At 36.0% G+C, this 20,780-nt stretch overlaps 6 protein-coding genes across 9 annotated transcripts in view; 4 read left to right on the top strand and 2 right to left on the bottom strand.

Moving 5' to 3' along the window:
• LOC117988215 (DIS3-like exonuclease 2) overlaps positions 1-18,983 on the bottom strand; it is a 95,973-nt gene extending 76,990 nt beyond the window's left edge. The window contains exons 1-3 of one of the 2 annotated variants that reach the window (XM_034975329.2): positions 16,337-18,983; positions 15,350-15,608; positions 13,492-14,961 (exon numbers count right to left, since the gene is read on the bottom strand). In XM_034975329.2, the coding sequence (XP_034831220.1) occupies positions 14,764-14,961; positions 15,350-15,608; positions 16,337-18,840 (2,961 nt within the window). In that variant the 5' untranslated portion in view covers positions 18,841-18,983 and the 3' untranslated portion in view covers positions 13,492-14,763. Of the gene's footprint in view, positions 1-13,491; positions 14,962-15,349; positions 15,609-16,327 lie in introns of those variants that run through there. The other variant, XM_069503161.1, reaches the window with a different exon arrangement.
• The window catches only part of Pfdn4 (prefoldin subunit 4), a 331,489-nt gene that overhangs the window by 14,497 nt on the left and 296,212 nt on the right, over positions 1-20,780 (top strand). The window lies entirely within an intron of this gene.
• The window catches only part of LOC117988228 (ommochrome-binding protein-like), a 259,232-nt gene that overhangs the window by 134,047 nt on the left and 104,405 nt on the right, over positions 1-20,780 (top strand). The window lies entirely within an intron of this gene.
• On the top strand, positions 1,136-3,963 carry CSN1b (COP9 signalosome subunit 1b). Of its 2 annotated transcripts, XM_034975332.2 has the most exons (4): positions 1,136-1,245; positions 1,402-1,480; positions 1,586-2,932; positions 3,460-3,963. In XM_034975332.2, the coding sequence occupies exons 2-4, from the start codon at positions 1,469-1,471 to the stop codon at positions 3,550-3,552; spliced, it is 1,452 nt and encodes a 483-aa protein (XP_034831223.1). In that variant the 5' UTR covers positions 1,136-1,245; positions 1,402-1,468; the 3' UTR covers positions 3,553-3,963. The 2 variants fall into 2 exon arrangements, with proteins under 2 accessions (XP_034831223.1, XP_069359237.1); XM_069503136.1 differs by having other exon boundaries at positions 1,189-1,480.
• On the bottom strand, positions 5,603-9,483 carry Fancl (E3 ubiquitin-protein ligase Fancl). Of its 2 annotated transcripts, XM_069503170.1 has the most exons (5): positions 9,168-9,483; positions 8,514-9,070; positions 7,473-7,631; positions 6,570-6,748; positions 5,603-6,255 (listed from the first exon to the last, which is right to left on the bottom strand). In XM_069503170.1, exons 2-5 carry the CDS (start codon positions 9,007-9,009, stop codon positions 6,157-6,159), a joined length of 933 nt encoding a protein of 310 aa, XP_069359271.1. In that variant the 5' UTR covers positions 9,010-9,070; positions 9,168-9,483; the 3' UTR covers positions 5,603-6,156. The 2 variants fall into 2 exon arrangements, with proteins under 2 accessions (XP_069359271.1, XP_034831232.1); XM_034975341.2 differs by having other exon boundaries at positions 8,514-9,483.
• Trmt112 (tRNA methyltransferase subunit 11-2) lies at positions 19,831-20,603 on the top strand. The gene has a single exon (XM_034975346.2). It carries the CDS (start codon positions 20,211-20,213, stop codon positions 20,583-20,585), a length of 375 nt encoding a protein of 124 aa, XP_034831237.1. The 5' UTR covers positions 19,831-20,210; the 3' UTR covers positions 20,586-20,603.

The raw sequence follows: 20,780 nt of genomic DNA, 5'->3' as shown, positions 1-20,780 counted from the left end.
TACCACCCTCATGTAGGTGGTAACTTTAGCATAGCCGTAGATAGAGTAATAAAGGTAGATGCAGGAACGTTTGCTTTCTCATTCGCACTAAAAAGAGAGCACAGATAAAGTTACTAATGTGATAAACAGAGACGCAGCTAACCTATTTTTTGTCCCTTATCGTGTAACTGGTTTTTTTCAAGAATACATACAACTTACATACAAGATGTTGCAAAACAAACTTTGAGAATTCGTGGTGTAATTGTATTTCTCATGAGTTATTTACTTGTTTTCACATAAAAAACGTTTAATACAAATATTGTTGATCGGTTAATACAAATATTGACTACTAAACAATGGTAATAATTGTCGTGTTATTCATCGTTACGTCGTGCTATCGCTATCTCATACGCGGTTACACAGTACTTACCTACATCTACTTATTATTCTATCTACGAGCATAGCATAAAATTGTGATTTAAAAAATTACGCCTGTTCATCGTTTTTTTTTCATAAATAGTTAGCACGAACTTTTTTTATAGATTTTAAAAACTACCGACCACCAATGCTACCACCACACTGATACCATTATTACCTCAGACAAAGGATCAAGAATCTTTGTCTGAGATTATCTCAGACTAAGAATCAAGAGACTTGTCAAACGCGTAAGCCCGAAAGGGACAAAACAACAAAAGAAATAATACCTAGTTACGTATGAAAGGTTATTTGTTTCATAATTTGCGTTCGCTACGACTTTTACACAGCAATGCAACATTAATAGCTTCTACACACCTTCAATACTAAATTTATAACAGGAAACTAAACTATAGAATTAAACTAAACTAAATTATAGAAACTAAATAACTCGTAATATCCGCAATAAATTTCTATCACAGAGGTTTGTTACGTAGTGATTATATTCTCTTTGGTTTGTTGGGCACAATCTATAACGTGCCCAACAAAAAAAAGCTAAACTATGACAAAGACAAAAAACTGTGTTTATGTCTCTATCACTCTTCAGAGCTTTTCTATACACCTAGCTTGCTCTAACAAGGTATTATTATTTTAATGCAAAGTCTCCTTACAGCCTTATTCTTAGTCTGAGGTAAAATGGCGCGTGAGGAGTCATTTTACATAACTAATATTCCTGTGGATAGTGTACTTTAATATTTAATCTGTGATTTATTTTTTTAATACAGGGTAACATCGAAAATCCGTTGTCAAAAAAGAAAAATGCCGCTGCAAAAAAGTAACGTAATGTTAAAGGTATTACTCTAATAAATGCTGACGTTCTAGTTAATATCTTCTCTAATATGTTTAAACGCGTAATACAAGTGAAGTGAAGTTGTTTGAAATATTGAAAATGAGATAATGGACTCAATTTTAGTAAAGAAGGCGAATAAAAAATACATTGTGTTCTAGGTTGGTTTCCTGCGTTGACAAGGGAATTCGCGTATTTTCTTTTAAATTTCAAGTTTATTGAAATAAAATGTACGAAATGGTAAGTATTATTCTTTTTCTTAGTAAATATCTTATTATTAACACTTAGGTTAGACCTAGAGAATGATTTCGATGTACATACTCTCACGACTTTCTTTCTTTTTAGAATGCGGCGGAACCTATGCAAGTGGATGTCCCACTTGAAGACAACGAGAATAATGAAACAGAATGTTATGTCGTCGAAAATCCTACATTAGACTTGGAAACATATGCTGCATCATACACTGGCTTTGCTAAGTTGTACAGGTTAATGTTTGTGGCAGACCATTGCCCTTCTTTAAGATTAGAAGCTCTCAAAATGGCTATATCGTATGTAATGACCACTTATAATGTAAGTCTTTATCAAACACTTCACAAGAAACTTGCTGAAGCCATAGTGTCTGCAGGTCTGCCAGATGTTGCTGTGCAGATGGGTTCCCAGGACATTCCTGTGCTCGACTCAATGTGGGTAGAATCAAAAACTAAAAAGGCTGCCATAAAGTTGGAAAAATTAGATACAGATCTTAAGAATTACAAAACAAATTCCATTAAAGAAAGCATCAGAAGAGGGCATGATGATCTAGGTGACCACTACCTTGACTGTGGCGATCTCACTAGTGCTCTGAAATGCTATTCCAGAGCCCGAGACTACTGTACAAGCGGCAAGCATATTATAATGATGTGTCTCAATGTAGTTAAAGTGTCAGTCTACTTGCAAAACTGGGCTCATGTTCTCAATTACGTTTCAAAAGCAGAGGGGACGCCAGACTTCAATGAAGTGCCAGGAAAGGATTCTAACCAAGCCATATTGACTCGCTTAAAATGTGCAGCCGGTCTGGCCGAGTTAGCTACTAAGAAATACAAGTCTGCAGCAAAGCACTTCTTAGCCGCTAGCATCGATCACTGTGAATACCCAGAACTTCTGAGCAGCAATAATGTGGCAGTGTACGGAGGACTGTGTGCACTCGCAACCTTCGATCGCTCCGAACTTCAGAAGCAAGTAATAGTTAGCAGTTCTTTTAAATTATTTTTAGAACTAGAACCACAATTACGTGACATAATTTTTAAATTCTACGAATCAAAGTATGCTTCGTGCTTAAGGCTACTAGATGAAATTCGTGACAATCTTCTTCTAGATATGTATTTAGCACCACACCTGAACTCTTTGTACATGCAAATACGCAATAGAGCCCTAATTCAGTACTTCAGTCCTTATCTCTCGGCGGACATGCGTCTGATGGCTACAGCGTTCAACCGTACAGTAAATGCTCTTGAAGATGAGCTTATGCAATTAATTCTTGATGGACAAATCCAAGCTCGTATTGACTCTCACAACAAAATACTCTATGCTAAGGATGTAGACCAGAGAAGCACTACCTTTGAAAGAAGCTTAGCTATGGGAAAAGAATACCAGCGAAGAACATCTATGTTAATTTTACGTGCTGCTATGCTCAAAAATCAAATTCATGTCAAGGTATGTCCTGAAAATGTTTTGGGTTTTATTAGTAGACTGTATTAGTTTTTGAGATAAATACACTTCGAATTATATTATATACATATCTATTCAGTAACAGTTAACTTTAATTTACATATAGTTTTTATCCATACTAATATTATAAATGTGAAAGTGTGTCTGTCTGCTAGCCTTTCACGGCCCAGCCGACTGATTTCGACGACATTTGGTACTGAGATAGGTTGCATCCTGGGGACATAGGCTACTTTTGATCTTGGAAAATTAAAGAGTTCCCACAGGATTTTAAAAACGTAAATACACGCAGATGAAGTCGCCTGCATCATCTAGTAATAAATATATCTTGGTGGTACAGGCTGTGACAAGGGCATAAATGGTTGTCACGCATTATAATGTCAAAGATAATAATGTTGCCTTATAGGTATGATATGAGATTTTAGTTTCTTATTATTTATCTTGAACAAAACTGTCTTATTAATCCAAAACAATCCACTAGTATTTTTGCCCCTAATAATGTAATGTTGTTTCAGAATGCTGGCCGTGAAACTGGACCACAAAGTGGTGAAGCACCGGGTTCCAGCACTAGCCTCACTACGCGCACTTTTGATACTGTGCCCTTGTGATGAATTACCTCATAAGATAGTCAACTCTTTCATTTTTACATGACAATTTAAGTGAATTATGCAAACAAAACTGAGTTAAACAAAACCTTTAATTTCACTATATAATTTTCAGGAAAAACTAACAGTGCAGTTACTTTTGTCATGTGAAAGCCTTTTTCATTGAGTAAAAACTTTTTATGTACCGTTATCATACCTGCTTTTATTTTTGGTTAACTGAGATAAAAAGTAGGTTTGCATGATGTCAGTGATATTGCTGAATGCAGTCAGCTGATGTTTAAGTGAAATGTTTGGTCAGCTATCACTCCCACGAAGCTGATGCAAGGCATTCATTGCAACTTTGTTTATACAGAATTATTCTATGTAACCACAAAATATTATGTCTACGTAATTTTTAATAATATAAAAATGAAACGCATGTTGTTTTTCAATTTCATATTAATTAACTTTACTTTGTGAACTGCTTGCACAGTTGAAGAAGAATTGCAGTTAGTATTTCGAGGCTAGCAACTCTTGTTACAAAGGAAAATAATGAGGAAACTATTCCTCACTGCTAGAAGACCAAAGTCTTAGAACAGTGTGTGTTGCCAGATGACATATGTATCAGAGATGTGGTCCTTAACTAAGAAAGCTCAGAGTCACACAGCAAGCCCTGGAGAGAGCTATGCTTGGACTTACTTTACACGGTCAAATCAGAAATCAGGAGATCTGTAGGAGAACCAGAGTAACCAACATAGCTCAGTGGGTGGCAATGTGCAGGGCACATAGTTCGAAAAACCGATAGATGTTGGGGTCCCAAGGTGCTGGAATGGCGACCTCGCACCGGAAAGCGCAGGGTTTGGAAGACCCCCATTAGGTGGACGAATGACATCAAGCGAGTTGCATGTGGAAGTCCCCACAAGAGAGCTATGTCCAGCAGTAGACATCTATCAGTTGATAATGATTATGATGATTCCTTATGTTGTTACTAGCCACAAAATAAGAAATTCTGGAATGTATTCCATCTACTCTATTAATATAATTCTTGTGTTTGAGTAGGTAGGTACAGTATTCAGGCAGAGTAGTACAGCTGTGTTTAAATCGAATACCTACTTCTAAAGGATATGTCTGCATAATTATGTACAGTAGCCGGCAAGAAATATTGTACATTGACCTATAGAATGAGATTTCGGCGACGCATTGTCTGGGTCACTCATACCTATGTGATGTTTTGTCGGCATCAACACTCAACGCTTTACAAAACCGCTATCTCTTTCTAAAGGTCGCGTACTGTATGAACTTCTTTACATCCTGCAACTCGAGAAAATTAAGTGGCGGACCGCGGTGGTCATGAAAACCCCCGCCGTGGCGCCTCACTTCATCTACTCCATCATCGTCATCATTGTCAACCGATAGACGTCCGCTGTATAATATGTCAACAGAATAACGGGTGCACGCGATTGGCTGATGTGATGCCCTTGCTTTTTCCATTTGCCGATTTTCCCCTCTACGTCGCTTTTTTCTCAAGATATTTGCCGTGATAATTATGGGTCTAAACTCTAATGGCTAGCACAGAAGGTTTAAAATATAACAGTAGTTGTGACCCATGGAGTTTATAGGTTCTTTTCTAGACAAAAATTATGTGGAAATGTTATCGCAAAAGTATCTACCACCGAAACTTCTCATGGGGTTTGAATATTTTAGCAAAGAGCTAATATTTTACTATTTAGTAATTTTACTATTGTCCGCCATTTTTTGTTTTATACTACAGTTCTTGCAATTCACGAAGGCGAGTGAACTTTACTTGTGGTTACGTCGTATACACGGACATAACGTACGTGTGCGTGCATGTCGGACCTATCAGTCGCGAGCAAACGCACACATTTACTGTACCTTATGTATAACACAAACATGAGTCACTCGCCTTCGTGAAATGCAAGAACTATATTTCTATGCTAAAAAGTACTTGTGGCGCCCTCTGTGTATAAAATTTGAAAGAAAAGATACAACTTTATCCTCAAGGCCTTCAGGCGGTAGGTAACAGGGTTACCAACTACATAATTAAAACACCTCAGCAGTTACATTATATTTTTATTTTAAATTAACTGAACTTACAGTTGACTTTGACTTGCAGTAACTTTTTCATGTCATGGGATATTGATCCAGAAAGGTACCAACTTGTAAACCTATGGAGGCCTTTGAATACAAAAAAAAACTTAAATGAAACTAATTATTACATAATACATGTGACATTTTATGGCAACAGCTTTTAGGGTTCCGTAACAAACTCTTATAGGATCACTTCATTGTGTGTCTGTCAAGAAAATCTATAGAGTACTTCCCGTTGACCTAGAAACATGAAATTTGGCAGGTAAGTAGGTCTTATAACACAACTAAAGAAAAATATTCGAAAACTGAATTTGTAGTTACATCATTAAAAAAATATATATGGGGTATAATACGAAAGGTACATACCTGTACATTCTAAAACAGATTATTTAGTTTTCAGCATAATAGTTTTTAATTTATAGTGCAAAATGTTGAATAAATACCAGAGTACGGAACCCTCGGTGCGCGCGTCTCACTCGCACTTGGCCGGTTTTTTATTTATTAAATAGGTTAGGTACACTATGATTCACTACACGAAATTGGTTGAAGACAAGTTGGACAACTGCCATACGCTACTCCAAAAGCAGGCGGTCGCCCTCCCTCGCATGCCACTAACCACTGAAACACACACAAACTAAGTTACAATCCATTTTAAGAATTTCATTTTAATGGTCCTGTCATCCTAATCCTACTAATATTATAAAAGTGAAAGTGTGGATGTTTGTTACTCAATCACGCAAAAACGGCTGAACGGATTTGGATGAAATTTGGAATGGAGATAGATTATACCCTGGATTATCACATAGGCTACTTTTTATCCCGGAAAATCAACGAGTTCCCGCGGGATTTTGAAAAATGTGAATCCACGCGGACGAAGTCACGGGCATCAGCTAGTAATTAATAAGCAAAACTTATATGATACAAATACAAACCTGAAATAAACAGTATTTATGATAGTATACATCACATTTAGGATTCTGACACAATGGCTGAGGAAGCCCGTGACATTCTGTCAAATTAACACAAAAACAAATATTACAAGAAGGCACCTCTGCTTTGTTATCTAATTGTTCTGTATAAGTAACTTGATTTTGAGGGATGTTATCCAGATCTGAAACAGGAAATTTTCATATGAAACTTCTAGAAATACCTTTATAAGTAAATTATATTATTATTTCAATACAGTCTTTTTAGGGTTCCATATCTCCAAAGAAAGAAAGGTACCCTTATAAGATCACTTCACTATATGCCAACGCTTGACGAGTCAGACCATTGGTAAGTTTTTTTTTTTTTTTTTTTTTTTTTTTTTTTTTTTTTTTTTTTTTTTTTTTTTTTTTTTTTTTTTTTTTTATTAACTATCAAATATTGAACATTTTACAAATACTTTTAACACAACAAAAAAACCACTAAGGTTTAGTATGTTGCTTATCATTCCGTCCATTAATCGATTTTGGGTATAGTGCTTCCATAAATAATATATACATTATGTATAGAAGCACTAGGGAGCGATACATGATAATAATTTGTTATATTTAATTTTTCAAAAATGGGAAGTGATGGCCTAAGACGGAATGTTTTTGCCTAGACAATGCCTAATCACTCGTTTTAAAGATACCTGAGATTCTATCTGGTAGAAAACACATGGCAGAGTATTCCAAACCTTAGCAGTTAGCCATGCATGAACAAAGTGTTTTGTATGTGTAGATGAAGTGTCGACGACCAGTGTCGGGATGGAATCTCGCCCTGTGTTTCGCAGCAAGTTGGTCTTTTTATCTCATATAATAATACTACATGATATCAAGAGTGCAGATTTTTAAAATTATTTTAAAACTTACCAAATATACGGTTAATGTTTTCAACTATACTTCTATCATGATCCCAGGTTAGTAATCCAGTATGTAGTTTATCATTCAGTTGTTCAGAATGTCCGATTAAATGGATGTTTCGGGCTGAGCCAACAGGAGTTACCTCAATGTGTAACTGAGTTCTGCCATCTGAAAAATTATATAAAAATTGAACCTATTACAAACAACTACTTATATGTAACTAATAGTCTCTCATGATAGTTTCAGAAATTATAAAATTCCAAACCCCTGCCAGGAATCAGCCTCCTCCCACTAATAAGACCACAGTGCTTACCGCTGCGCCAGGGAGGTTGTCAAAAGGTACGTACCCTATTGATAATGTACACAGATAAAAGAAGTAGCTCGAGCCTCAATAGCTCAACCGGTATAGGAGTGGACTGAAAACCGAAAGGTCGACGGTTCAAATCCCGCCCATTGCACTATTGTCGTACCTACTCCTAGCACAAGCCTGACGCTTAATTGGAGAGGAAAGGGGAATATTAGTCATTTAATATGGCTAATATTCTTTATAAAAATTAAAAAATATAAATAAATAAAAAGTAATGTATGCCTGCGTAATAGTTAGGTATATAATTATAAGGAGAAACTGAGGTATCAATGTGCAACTCAAACTTCTACATAGCTATAGTTACTTGAGATTTGTCCTATAATGTAGATGGCTATTAAGAATTTTAAAGATTTCTACCTGATTTTTGAAAATTTCAGTAGAAATACCGAATTATGTACTAGGAAATTCTCCCTCAAATCGGTAGAAATACCGAAAAATAGGTAGGTCCGAGACCACTGCACCTGAGCAAAGCTGGGGCAAATTAGTTACCTAGATCAAAATATGCAAACAAACATGGTTTTTTGCATATATACAATTTTATTGTTACCAATAATTATTATTGAATTAAGTAAAGTTGAAAGTGTCAAAAGCTCCACCTAGCATTTGAAATCAATGCTGACAACCATGTAAGAGCATTACATCAAGTTTGAATTTTAAAGAAGCAAGAATAAAAAGACCCAAACCAAGTAATATTCTTCTATAGTCATCTTTAAGAGTAGGTTTTAAAGGTTCTACCACAGTGCAGTGTTCGTCAATATTTTCCAATTCTTGGAAGTATGGTGTTAAACTTTTAATGTAGTTCCTAAATACAGTTGCAACTTCATTAATAGACGAATACTCTCTATCTTGATGTGGTGAATATGGAAGTTTTACATCAGTTATGGTAAGTTTATGGTGACTTTTGAATCTCAGATATATTTCATGTTCTCTTATACCTTCCTCATCCATTAAACTACATTTGAGATCCTTTAATGTTTTGCCAAAAGACACTGATATATTTCCTGAAATAGTCTTAATCTCGTCAATTAACTCTTTATCAATCAGATCTGATGTTAAAGTTTGAGACGGTATAATAGTCTTTTCGGCATAGTATTTATGTAATCGATTCATAAAAAATGGCATGGAAATGCAACTTTCTTCATTTAGAAGTTCGTTTATTAATTGCATCTCATTCTTCATTTCGACTTGCGAGTAAGTATTTCAAAATTGAAACGCTAAATTGTGGTCATTAATTCATTGACTAAAAATACACACAAAACCAGTCATAGGTATTAATAAGTAAACTTGTGTTAATGTAAATTCAATAAATAATAAAGTTTTATATCACGTTAACGCACCAACCAGAAATATATTTTAGATTTTAGAAATTTAAACACATAGGATCTGGATCTGAATAATGTTTTATAGTAAGAAGCAGGGAATATTAAAACCATTGCAATAATTGGTAAAAACTGTAAAAAGCTCAATACTTAGCATTCAAAAAGATTCAAAAAATCTGCAAAAACTACAAGTCACAACAAAGCAGTGTTGCCAGTGCAAATTTTTAGGCGGCCGTGTACGGTGTACGTTAGGTAAAAAAGCCGTTTATATGGAAAGAGGAGTAAAAAATCTAGACAAAGAAACGTTTGCTTTCTCATTCACACTAAAAAGAGAGCACAGATAAAGTTACTAATGTGATAAACAGAGACGCAGCTAACCTATTTAATGTCCCTTATCGTGTAACCGGTTTTTTCCAAAAAATACAACTTTAGTTGCAAAACAAACTGAGAATTCATGGCGTCATTGTATTTCTGATTATTTATTTACTTGTTTTCACTACTGTAATGACTACAAAACGTATATTCAATGTAGGTACTCTATGTTATTCATAGTTACGAGGGAACGCCCCACATACCCGCACATCCATGCGGCTGTATGCCCCACCCACCCCGATTGCCATCTCCACCTGTCGCGTATGAGCTCGTTTTCGAAAATTTGCATTACGCAAAAATGTGCACAATACGTTTTGTGCCATTCTCGTACGAACAGAAGTTTTGCAGAGAGCAAAATTGTGCACATATCGAATCAGTAGGTACCCTTATTACAAATATGAAAGTGTGTTTGTTTGTCCTTCAATCACGTCGCATCGGTTCAACGGATTGACGTGATTTTTTGCATGGGTATAGATCAAGGGCGGATCCAGCTTTGGTGCCAGGGGGGGGTCACATAGTCGTGGTCAAGTCACAACATCTCGACCTCTTGCTACAGGTCGAGTTGGTAATCGGGGTATAAATCAATGCGGACAAGGTTGCGGGCGGGCAACAACTAATACAGAGCAAAAGCGCGAGCAAAGCGAGCGCGAAATTTTCTGTCTGTCTATCATCTGGTTAGGTACTTTTTCACTGCCAAATGTAGGTAGGTAGGTACTACTCAGTGATAGCTTGCATCTCGGAAGGGATTTTCAACCGTAGTGAACAGAACGTGCGAGCGAAGCGAGCGCAAAATTTATGACATTATTTACACAAAAAGAAAAGATAAATGTCAGAAATATTGTATTACGATATAGATAAATGCCAGAAATTTTGTACTAAAAACTATAAAGTCATCTGTTGTATAAAGAATAGTTCTATTATCTTTAGGGGTCCCCAGATGCAACGAGCGCTTGGATAATAAAAACTTTACTATAAATAATAAACGTTAAGGACCAATCCGACCAATACATTATAGGTATATAATACATATTATTTTTTACTTTTAGAGGTTTTTACTGTCGGGAATTTTTTTAAAAGTGTGAAAAAGAATGAAATATTCTATCATTTGCGTTATCAGTAAAGACAATAAAGATCGGATATAAGACTATATAACAATCTCTACGGTCCTTTGTTTGAGATGGCTTTTTTGACCGTTGATTTTATCGAAATAAATATGTTTTTGGGTATTAAAATATCGGTTGGTCTGTTATAGTTTGGTAATCTGGCAGGAACTACTGGACCCCAATCGATCGTGGGCCCTGGGCAAGTGCCGTGTGATGTTCTTCAATCATTGAAGAACGTCACACGAAATGTGACATCTCGATGAAAGGTAGCGGTGGCGCGGTAAAATTCAAATTTTGGATGCGTTTGTTCGCAAGAACATAATGTTTTTGCCATCATACAAAATATTATATTAAATTGATTAAGTATTGAAGGAACTTACATAAAATCTAGGTATATAAAAATATAAAAAACATTATGTTTAACAATTTTAATTAGTGATCCACCTAGGTCCTGGACGCAGCTCAGGGGGGGGGTCATGACCCCCAAGACCCCCCCCCTGGATCCGCCCTTGGTATAGATAAAGACCTGGAGAGTGACATAGGCTACTTTTTATCCCGTTCTAAAAGTTCCCATAGGATTGTGTGTGTGGATGTGGCAGAAAATATTGTACATCAGCCTTTAGAAAAAGATAGCGGTTTCTTAAAGCTTTGTCTCTGTCGTGGAGACCGACAAAACGTCACATAGATATGAGTGACGGAGACAATGCCCTACGAAACCGAAATCTCATTCTAAAGGTCAATGTACAATATACCTTGCCGGCTAGTGTAAGTCTATGGTGCATTTTATAATAAAATATAGTCTTTTTCCGCTACTGTAAACCGTTTATTAAACGTTAATAACATTTCTACTAATTTAACATGCTCATCTAAAATTTAATTTGCCATCACTGCAAGGTTACGTTCTAGTATATGTACTTAATTATGTTTAAAATCTTTAAAACAGGTTTAGATTAAGACAACTCATTCTAAACTAAATTGACAGGTCTAAGACTGAGATCTATAGAGCGCACTTTGACTTTGCTCAGACTTAAGATTGAGTTTTAAAACAAGACAGATTTATGTGAGAGATATACCTCTGTCTCGTTTTAACTCCGTCTTAAGTCTGAGCTAAGTCAGAGTGCGCTCTATAGATCTCAACCTAGGCATAGTAATACATTTAGACTACATGCGCACTAGGCGACCAGGCCGCAGCGGTCAACGGCCAGGAGATTCTCGGCGATCAATGGAGTGACCGAACTTTCTCAGTTCAGTTCTTGGCCGCGTGTGAGGCGCGCTTGATCTCAGTGGCCGCTGGCCGCTTGCCGTTATATGCGTGCATCATTATCATCATGATCAACCGATAACCGGCTCACTACAGAGTACGGGTCTCCTTTCAGATAAGGGTTTTGGCCATAGTCTACCACGCTGGCCATGTGCGGATTGGTAGACTTCACACACCTTTGAGAACATTATGGATAACTCTGAGGCGTGCAGGTTTCCTCACGATGTTTTCCTTCACCGTGAAGGATATGCGTACGGTTTTTAAAATTTATGAGCAATAACTAGATCTCACTGGTTACCGCGCCCAGGCTGCCTAGTGCGCATGTAGGCTTAGACCTGTCATTTCAGCTTAGTAAGTTATAGTAAAGATTGTGTACAACAGAATTAGTCACAGTGGGTATATAGCTGTCGCCATTTTGGAGTAACTTTACTATTTTGTGTACACGAACGCTCAATTTGAGCTACTATTACTGTGGCGTATGCCAGCGACACTGTCGCCACTCGCCAGCCACTGTCTCGATCTAAGCTGCCTTAAGCCGGGTACACACGGTAGCGACTTTGGTCGACGGCATCTCGCTAGCGATGTAATATTTTGATGTGTGGATGTGAAATAACGGCGACCGCGATATCGCTATTTTCACGTCCATAAAGCAAATATCACATGGCCAGCGAGTCGCTGACGACCAAAGTCACTACGTGTATACCCGGCTTTACATTATAAAAAAAGCTCACTTAAAAAAATACTAATGCTAAAAGTTAATATGCTATTTAAAATTTTAAAAAGTCATTATCTTCTTTTTACTTTAAAAAAATGTTTACATAATAAATAATTTATTTCATATTAAAAAAGATTTTAAACGGCCGAATACTGAAATATGCATACAGCAAAATACGACAAAAAGCAACTTAATATTTAAGAAAAGACTTCAGCATTCGTCCGAAACATTCTTCTTCAAAAGATAGCCAATAGAGCTCATACAATGGCATGTTGACTGTTTCATATAATTGTGCATTGTTTTACTGTTATTCCTAGATTGCTTAAAATAATTCCTTTTATATGTAATAAAATGTTTAATTTGTTTACAGTGTTGATACTTTCAATAAAAATTGAAACTTATCAGTTTGCATTAAGGTGGTTTGATACGTCCGGCCGCCAAAATTAAAATTTTAGTTAGTTTTTCGAAAATAGTGGACTAATCATATATCGAAAGCTTATGGTAATGAGTTTTTGCGGGCATAACACTTATGCATCTACATGTTTTTCCTTCATATTTGTTCCTGAAAGATAATTTTCAGAATTTTCCCAGATTTGCACAAATATGAAGTAAATGAGTATATTTGACCAAAGTTTTTATGGCAAAACATGTAGATGCATGAATGTTATGCCCGCAAAACTCATTACCATAAATAAGCCTTCGATGTATGATTAGTCTACTATTTCCGAAAAAACTAACTAAAATTTGAATTTTCGCGGCCGGACGTATCAAACCACCTTAATGCAAACTGATAAGTTTCAATTTTTATTGAAAGTATCAACACTGTAAACAAATTAAACATTTTACCACCCACCATACCACCACATACCACCTTAAGGAACAAAGTCAAAGTCAAAGTCAAATGATTTATTCAAAATAGGTAACAAATTACTCTTATTTACTCTGAACAAATTTTAAAAACTAACGACTTGTGGCCGTATAATTTTTTGAATCAAACTACCGTTTGTGGCTTTCTAGACACTTCCAATACTATTTAATCATCTACGTCTTTTAGTTCAAGTGTTATACGGACCATATCCTGCCGGGTGATTCTCTAACTCAGGTCTAACACTGAATGATAGCCACCGAGCTCTTTTGACATTGGTTGGTTCTACATTGCTGCTTCATTGAGCGATATTAAAATAATTTATCGTGGAAAACCTCCCATGGATTAAAAATAAATGTCAAATGAGCTTAGTAGCTATCAGTGTTAGACACTGGAGTAAGGATGAATAGGCTGAGCCCTGAGGTTCAAATGTCTAGACTCTAGAGTAACATGTCAAATTAACGGTAACTATGCTAATATGCCATTTAGTAAGGATGGGAAAGGGACGCAAAAACGTCCGTCTCTATCCCGTCTGTTAGGCACCAATTCTGCCGTACTATATCTAAAACGCGGTTAACTGCAAAAAAAAGTTTTGCAAAAACATAGCAAATTCGAAAAACTGATGTGTCTAAAAAAATTTGCTGCATAGAACCAAAAATTTAATTAACTCAAAACCTTGGACCTACAGAGCATTATTTTTTAGAAACGGCATTTTGAAAATTCTCAAGATATAATATGACGGCAGTTAGGTCGACGTAATCTCGAAGCGAAAGAAGTGTTCGTATTTCATGGTAAGTGGCTTGAAAAATTATTCAATGAAGTAGGTGTATACAACAGTACAAATTTTATGTACTAACTCCACAAAAAAAATTCATTTATACAAGCATTTAAAAATTATACAATAATGTATAAATTTGACTAAAGTAACAATTTGATTTGATTTAATATGTATAATTTGAAATAAGCAGACAATTTAGATTCTCTTGTACACAATCTCTAATCTTATTAACAGGTCTAAATCTAGTGTTATCCTTTTCCGCAAGCAACATTATGAAAGGGATAGCAATAGATTTAGAAGTGTCATTTTAGTTTAATTTAGAGATTGTGTACAACGGAATTAGCCACAATGATGTGTAATATTGTGCTGGACTGACAAAAATTGTGAAAATAACACAGGACACAATTTTAGCCATTACTTGCAAATGCAAACTGCAGTGTGTGTTGAATCACCATCTAAAGACTGTCATGGTCGGATAAAAATTGGACAAAATCTGAATACATTGATTAGGTCTAAAACACTACACTTTTGGTCTAACAAGCTTCGTCTCCACTTTAACCATATCGTCGCCTTTGTGCATTTCTACTTGTAGAATGGAGAACACTTCAATAACCTGTTCGACAGCAGGCGATTTGTCATTTGAGTGCCACTTCAATTTCATTTTTGATAATTTAGCACCAGCATCATTTTTTATACATCTATGCTCGCCTGGAAAATCCTGTAGAAAAAATTATACTAGATTTATTTAAACTAAAATATTTTCATTGCTTTAAACAGGATTTTGACTACACAATCAAAATATGTTCAATTACTTTTTAGTTCTTACTAGCTGATGCCCGCGACTTCATCCGCGTGGATTTACGTTTTTCAAAATCCCGCGGGAACTCTTTGATTTTCCGGGATAAAAAGTAGCCTATGTTTCAATCCAGGGTATAATGTATCTCCATTCCAAATTTCAGCCAAATCAGTCCAGTAGTTTTTGCGTGAAGGAGTAACAAACATACACACACACACACATACAAACTTTCGCCTTTATAATATTAGTCGGGATCCACCATACCTACCACTACACCTAAAACACACACTAAGAAAATAAAATAACTTACATTATTGAAGAAAATTCTTCTGTTCAATCCCATAGCAACTATTATTACATCAATGTACTTTTCTCTGACTTCAACCACGACAGCTTCAGTGACCAGTGGTGAGTTCATCTCAATGTATTTCAGCGTGTACAGTTCAGTGGACAACTCTCCTGCCTTCTTGGCATTGTACTTCTGTTTATTGCACTGTGCAGCCACCATTCGGACTTTGTCCACTTCCCACTCTGGTACATCTCTATAATTTAGGCTTGCAGATAATAACCTGTGAGGAGGAATTTGTGGTTACATCACTAAAAAAACATGTGTTCATGAACAAAAGTTAGTATTTTCAACTATCAAAGTAAGATTACTTATACCTGTAGATTCTAAAACAGATTTTTATTTATATTTACTCATAATAGTTTTTGATTTATCATACAAAATGTCGAAAAAATCGACTATAGTACGGAACCCTCGGAGTGCAAGTGTGGCTCGCACTTGGCCGGTTTTTTTTATCTGCGTTATTCATTTTTATGGAAAGGAGCAACTTAAACAAATCTATTTTCTTAGTCTCGCCGCCACTATGCTAAAGTAAATGAATGAATCGTTCCAGTCAGTGGCAGACGAAAGGAAAACTGTACCATGGACTACAAAATACACAAATATGAATTTATCATCTCAAATACCTTCTGAATGCATTTACACATTTGAAACATTAACACCCTAATTTTTTATAATTTTTTTTTTTTTTAAATTATTTATTAACATCCTAACTAATAAAAAGTAGACACTACCTAAACACATCACATATTATAACAGAACGGCATTGGTAAATTAAAACTACCTGACTATTCATAAATACTTGTAAAAAGTTTACATGAATAAAAAAACATTCTATTCTATTCTATTCTAGAAATGTGTATAAGCAGTATGTTACTTTATTAGTAGAGCCAAAAAGCGTTACCTATAACCAAAATTAAAGCAGCAAAAAATTATGAAAACAAAAATTACCTATGGACCATTATATCAGCATAGCGTCTAATTGGACTTGTGAAATGTGTATATAGTGGAACGTTCAAAGCATAGTGATGAAAATCTTCATCATCGTCACAACTTCCGGCACAGAAGTATTTCGCTCTAGTCATTGGCTTAGCACACAGCATATTAAGGACCATAGCTTTACCGCGATCTGCATTCTCTGGGTCCATGTAAGGCAATAATGACCTATGCAAATCACCAGCAGATGAAATTTCAATGTCAATGCCCATTGGTTTCAGCGATTTAGCAAGCTGATTTAGCATATAAGTACTAGGTGGTGGATGACACCGTAAAAATGCTAATTTAGGGTGGTCCTCATGAATTCTTTTAGCGACAGTCATGTTTGCAAGAAGCATGAACTCTTCGATAAGTTGATGACTTTCTTTACTATCATAAATCCAAAAATTATCTGGCAAGCCATTTGTGGGGTTTAAATGAAATGAAACTTTAGGTTGATCTATGCGTAATGCACCCCCATCAAACCTCTTTTTTCTAAAAATAGCAGATATTCTACCTAGTGTTTGAATAGTCTTAAAAACATCCTGATATTTGAAGCCATTGTATATTTCTGGAAAGGTTTTTTCAGCATCCTCCTTATTTTCAAGGACTGCTTGAGCATGGTCGTAAGCTAACTGGCAACAGGAGTTTATGACCGTTTTTGCAAATCTATGACTTATTACTTGAGCATTTTGAGTAATTTCCCAGAACACAGAGAAAGCAAGTTTATCTACTCCAGGAAACAGTGAACACAACATACAGAGTTCGTCTGGCAACATGTGGTAGGCTCTCTCCACCATGTAAATAGTTGTGGCTTTCTCAGCCACTTTCTCATCTAGCAGTGTATTCTCAGTAAGAAAATGAGCAACATCTGATATGTGAACTCCAATTTCATAGTTTCCATTTCCTAGTTCCCTACATGAAACAGCATCATCAATATCACGACAATTAAATGGGTCAATGCTAAAGATACACAACTTTCTGCAATCTTCCCTTAGTGTGATTTCTTCATCCGGTATTGTATAATCAAGGCGAGGAAATAAGTGTCTAACTTCTTGTCCAAAAGGTTTGATATCTAAGTCTGTTTGTGCTAGAATAGCTTTAGTTTCTGATTGCATGTCACCTGATTGCCCTATATTACATACAATATGACCCAAAGCAAATCTTGTATCAAACCATTCTAAAATTTTAGCTAAAAACAAAGTGTTTTCATATTTTTTTGCATCTCGATAAAAGTTGTCTGGCCAGCTTGTAAATGGTATGTTCAGACGAGGCATCCTGTGATCTCTCGGCACAAACAGTGCTTTTTGTCTATTTTTATCTGCCATCAGTTTTAAAACTCCTATACATGTTCTATTGTGGACCTTATCCTTGATGTAAACTACCTTTCCTTTCTTTTGTTTATTTTCATTATCATTTTCTTCGTTATCATCATCAACATATTGCACGACAACAACATCACCTTCCAATGCCCTGTTTCTATTCTTTATACCATCTATTAGAACATCTTGTTCACTTTTGTCCATACTCGAAACATAGGAATGTTGAAACTGTTTAGGGTTTATTCTTAGTATTCCCTCAAGAAGCAAGTTATTTTTTAAACCTGTTTCTACCTCTTCTGCAGATATGTAAGGATCAAAAGATTTTTCACCATCCTGTTCGTTATTTCTATGCCTTCTGCTTTTCTTACGTTTAGGAGAATTATTCTGAGCACCAGGTATGTGCATGGGTGGGTGAGCAACATGATTCTGATTTGTGTTGTGATGATTAACATTTACAAAATTCTTATTCAGCAGAGGATGTTGCAACACATTTTGCAAAAATTTTGGAGGAATATTCTGATGTTGCAGCAAGGCTGGATGTGAATAAACTTGAGATGTGGAATTATGGGATTGTTGCAACAGTGGTGTATTCGGTACACTCGCTGGAAAGTAATGATATTGAAACATATCTCGAAAGTACATTGTTTGCGTATAATGGAACTGTGGGTTATTAGCTAAGTTTTCTAAATACCTTGTACTAGTACTTGCATATAATGGAGTAATTTGTTTTAGGAAAAGCTCGTGTACTGATGACTGACCGCCGTGTATGGGAGCTGCTGGTGCCGATTGTATTGGTGCAGAAGTTTCATCCGATGGCATTTGTAACTGTAAATTCGCTCGTTTTCTAACGTTTTTCTTTTTAGAAGAATTTGTATTAGATATTTGGTCATTTTCTTCATCACTACTTATATTTAAGGCATTGCATTGTTCTGCCAAATCGCATACCCCGTCTGAATTATAAAAAACTTTAGTGGATATTTTGTTTGGCTCCTGCTGTTTTGAATTAGAAACTGAAGCAGGCATTTTATTCGGATTAAAAGTTGTATTTACTTCATGAATTGTATTGTCAGAAATTTTCGATCGCAATGGAGGATAGGATTGTGACGTGGATGGTTTATTGAATACGATGTTTCTTTCGCTATCTTTCATATTAAACATGGTTCACTTATATTCTGTAGTGTCCAAAACAAACAGCAAATTTTGAACTAATCAACTAATTAATACTATTGTAATTAATTACGAACATTTAATTAATACCGAAAGGGATTCATTTTCTTATATTTACAAAGCACATCAGCACCACAGACCAATAACATAAATCAGCACATGCCACATGTCATCACAGAGTACAGACCACTAACATAAGCTCTTTTTGTGCTCTTTAATTTGTAGGATTCATTCTGAGTACCTATTTAAATCTCTATGAAATGGGTACACTGTACAGTGCGACAAGGCTACCTTGGCGCGTGGCGAGAATCGGAACTAACGTGTTTCCTTTGGTCTTTTTTTCTTGTTAACATAACATTTTTTCTTAGAATTACTTTTTCCGTCGATTCCTACAGTTAAAATGTAATAAAAAAATTCCACCCCCGAGATGGGGTGGCAACCACCCCCAAGGCTCTAGCGTACAGCGGCATGATATAGAAAATGATCCTTGAGCCCTTCCCTACCTTCTGTGAAAATTTCAAGTAAATCACAAGTAAATCCATGTTGGACGAAAAAATTGCGAGCCAAAATGCTTCATTGCCCGGACTATTAGTATAAGGCCGGCTCCACACGGTTGGCCCCAACGTTGGTCGATATTTTCGTGAGGCGTCCACATGTTGGCCATAATACTAGTTCTGTCCTGTCAGAGCCAACGTGAAGATGTCCGATACAGAAATCAAAATTGCTCTAAGCACTTAATACAGTACCAAGTGCATGTTATTTCTATTTGTTTAATGAAAAAAAACCAGAAATTACACGTCAAAGAAGATGGTGGACGTACCCAAGTGATATGTATTGCAACAAGACTGACGTTGGCGCCAACGTGTGGATGGATCGCGAACATTGGCGCAGATTCCTTTGAAAAACCGACACAGAATGACCAACTCCCAACGTTGGCGTGAGTGTTGGGGCCAATGCTAATTTCTAGATCTACACGGTTGGCGAACGGCGTTGGGGCCAACCATGTGGAGCCGGGGTAAACAAATTTAGTGATCTGTGATGTTAACCAAGAGTATTTTACTGTCATGTACGGAAAGAATCATTACAAATTTTATTTATTAAAAATCATTGGACTTATTATCTGTTAAAAATACATAATATTCGTGCTACAAACAATCAGTGTTAATGTTCATGGATTTTTAAAATTATAACTATACCTATCCATCGAAATTCATGTTCCTTTTTAACATTTAAATTTTAACCTAAAAGCAAAAGATAACAAAATACAAAAAGCTCTTTACTTTTTAATTGAATGACTAAGTACATTAAGTTAACAATTTGCACTAATGTAGAGTATAATTTTCAACATAGGTATTTCGAAAATGAAGCTGATTACTCATAACATGCTGACATCAAAATGTTTGAAGGGAGTACTCACAGGTTATCCTCTAGCGATAAATGCTACAGACGTGAAAGTGAACGAAGTTGACTTTAACCCAGAGTTCATTTCTCGAATCATACCCAAACTGGATTGGGAAGTTTTGTGGAAAGCCGCAGACAGTTTAGGCCATAGTGATGGGCTGCCCCAGACAGTGGAAGCTAATTACGAAGCGAACCAAGAGTTCTTGAAAAAAGCTCATAGAGTTTTGCTTGAAGTAGAAGTCGAAGAGGGATTCCTAACATGTCCTGAATCAGGTCGACAGTTTCCAATAACAAAAGGCATACCAAACATGTTGTTGACAGAAGCTGAAGTTTAATAAAGGAGTTCCAAAAACTTAGATATTTATTATTTGGCTAGCTGAACCATGCTCATGTGGAATTTCTGGATATCTTACCTAGTGGGTGGTTACCATATTAATAGAGAACCTACTTGCTCAGTCTTATATCAAGTTTACACACCCAACAGTTGAGCTGTATATTTTCTAAGATGTTGATATTGTCAGTTTGATCTC

The sequence above is a fragment of the Maniola hyperantus genome, chromosome 14 (assembly GCF_902806685.2).
Source record: "Maniola hyperantus chromosome 14, iAphHyp1.2, whole genome shotgun sequence".
NCBI lineage: Eukaryota > Metazoa > Arthropoda > Insecta > Lepidoptera > Nymphalidae > Maniola > Maniola hyperantus.
The sequence above is the reverse complement of the archived record's forward strand: the minus strand, read 5'-3'. Positions and strand labels throughout refer to the sequence as shown.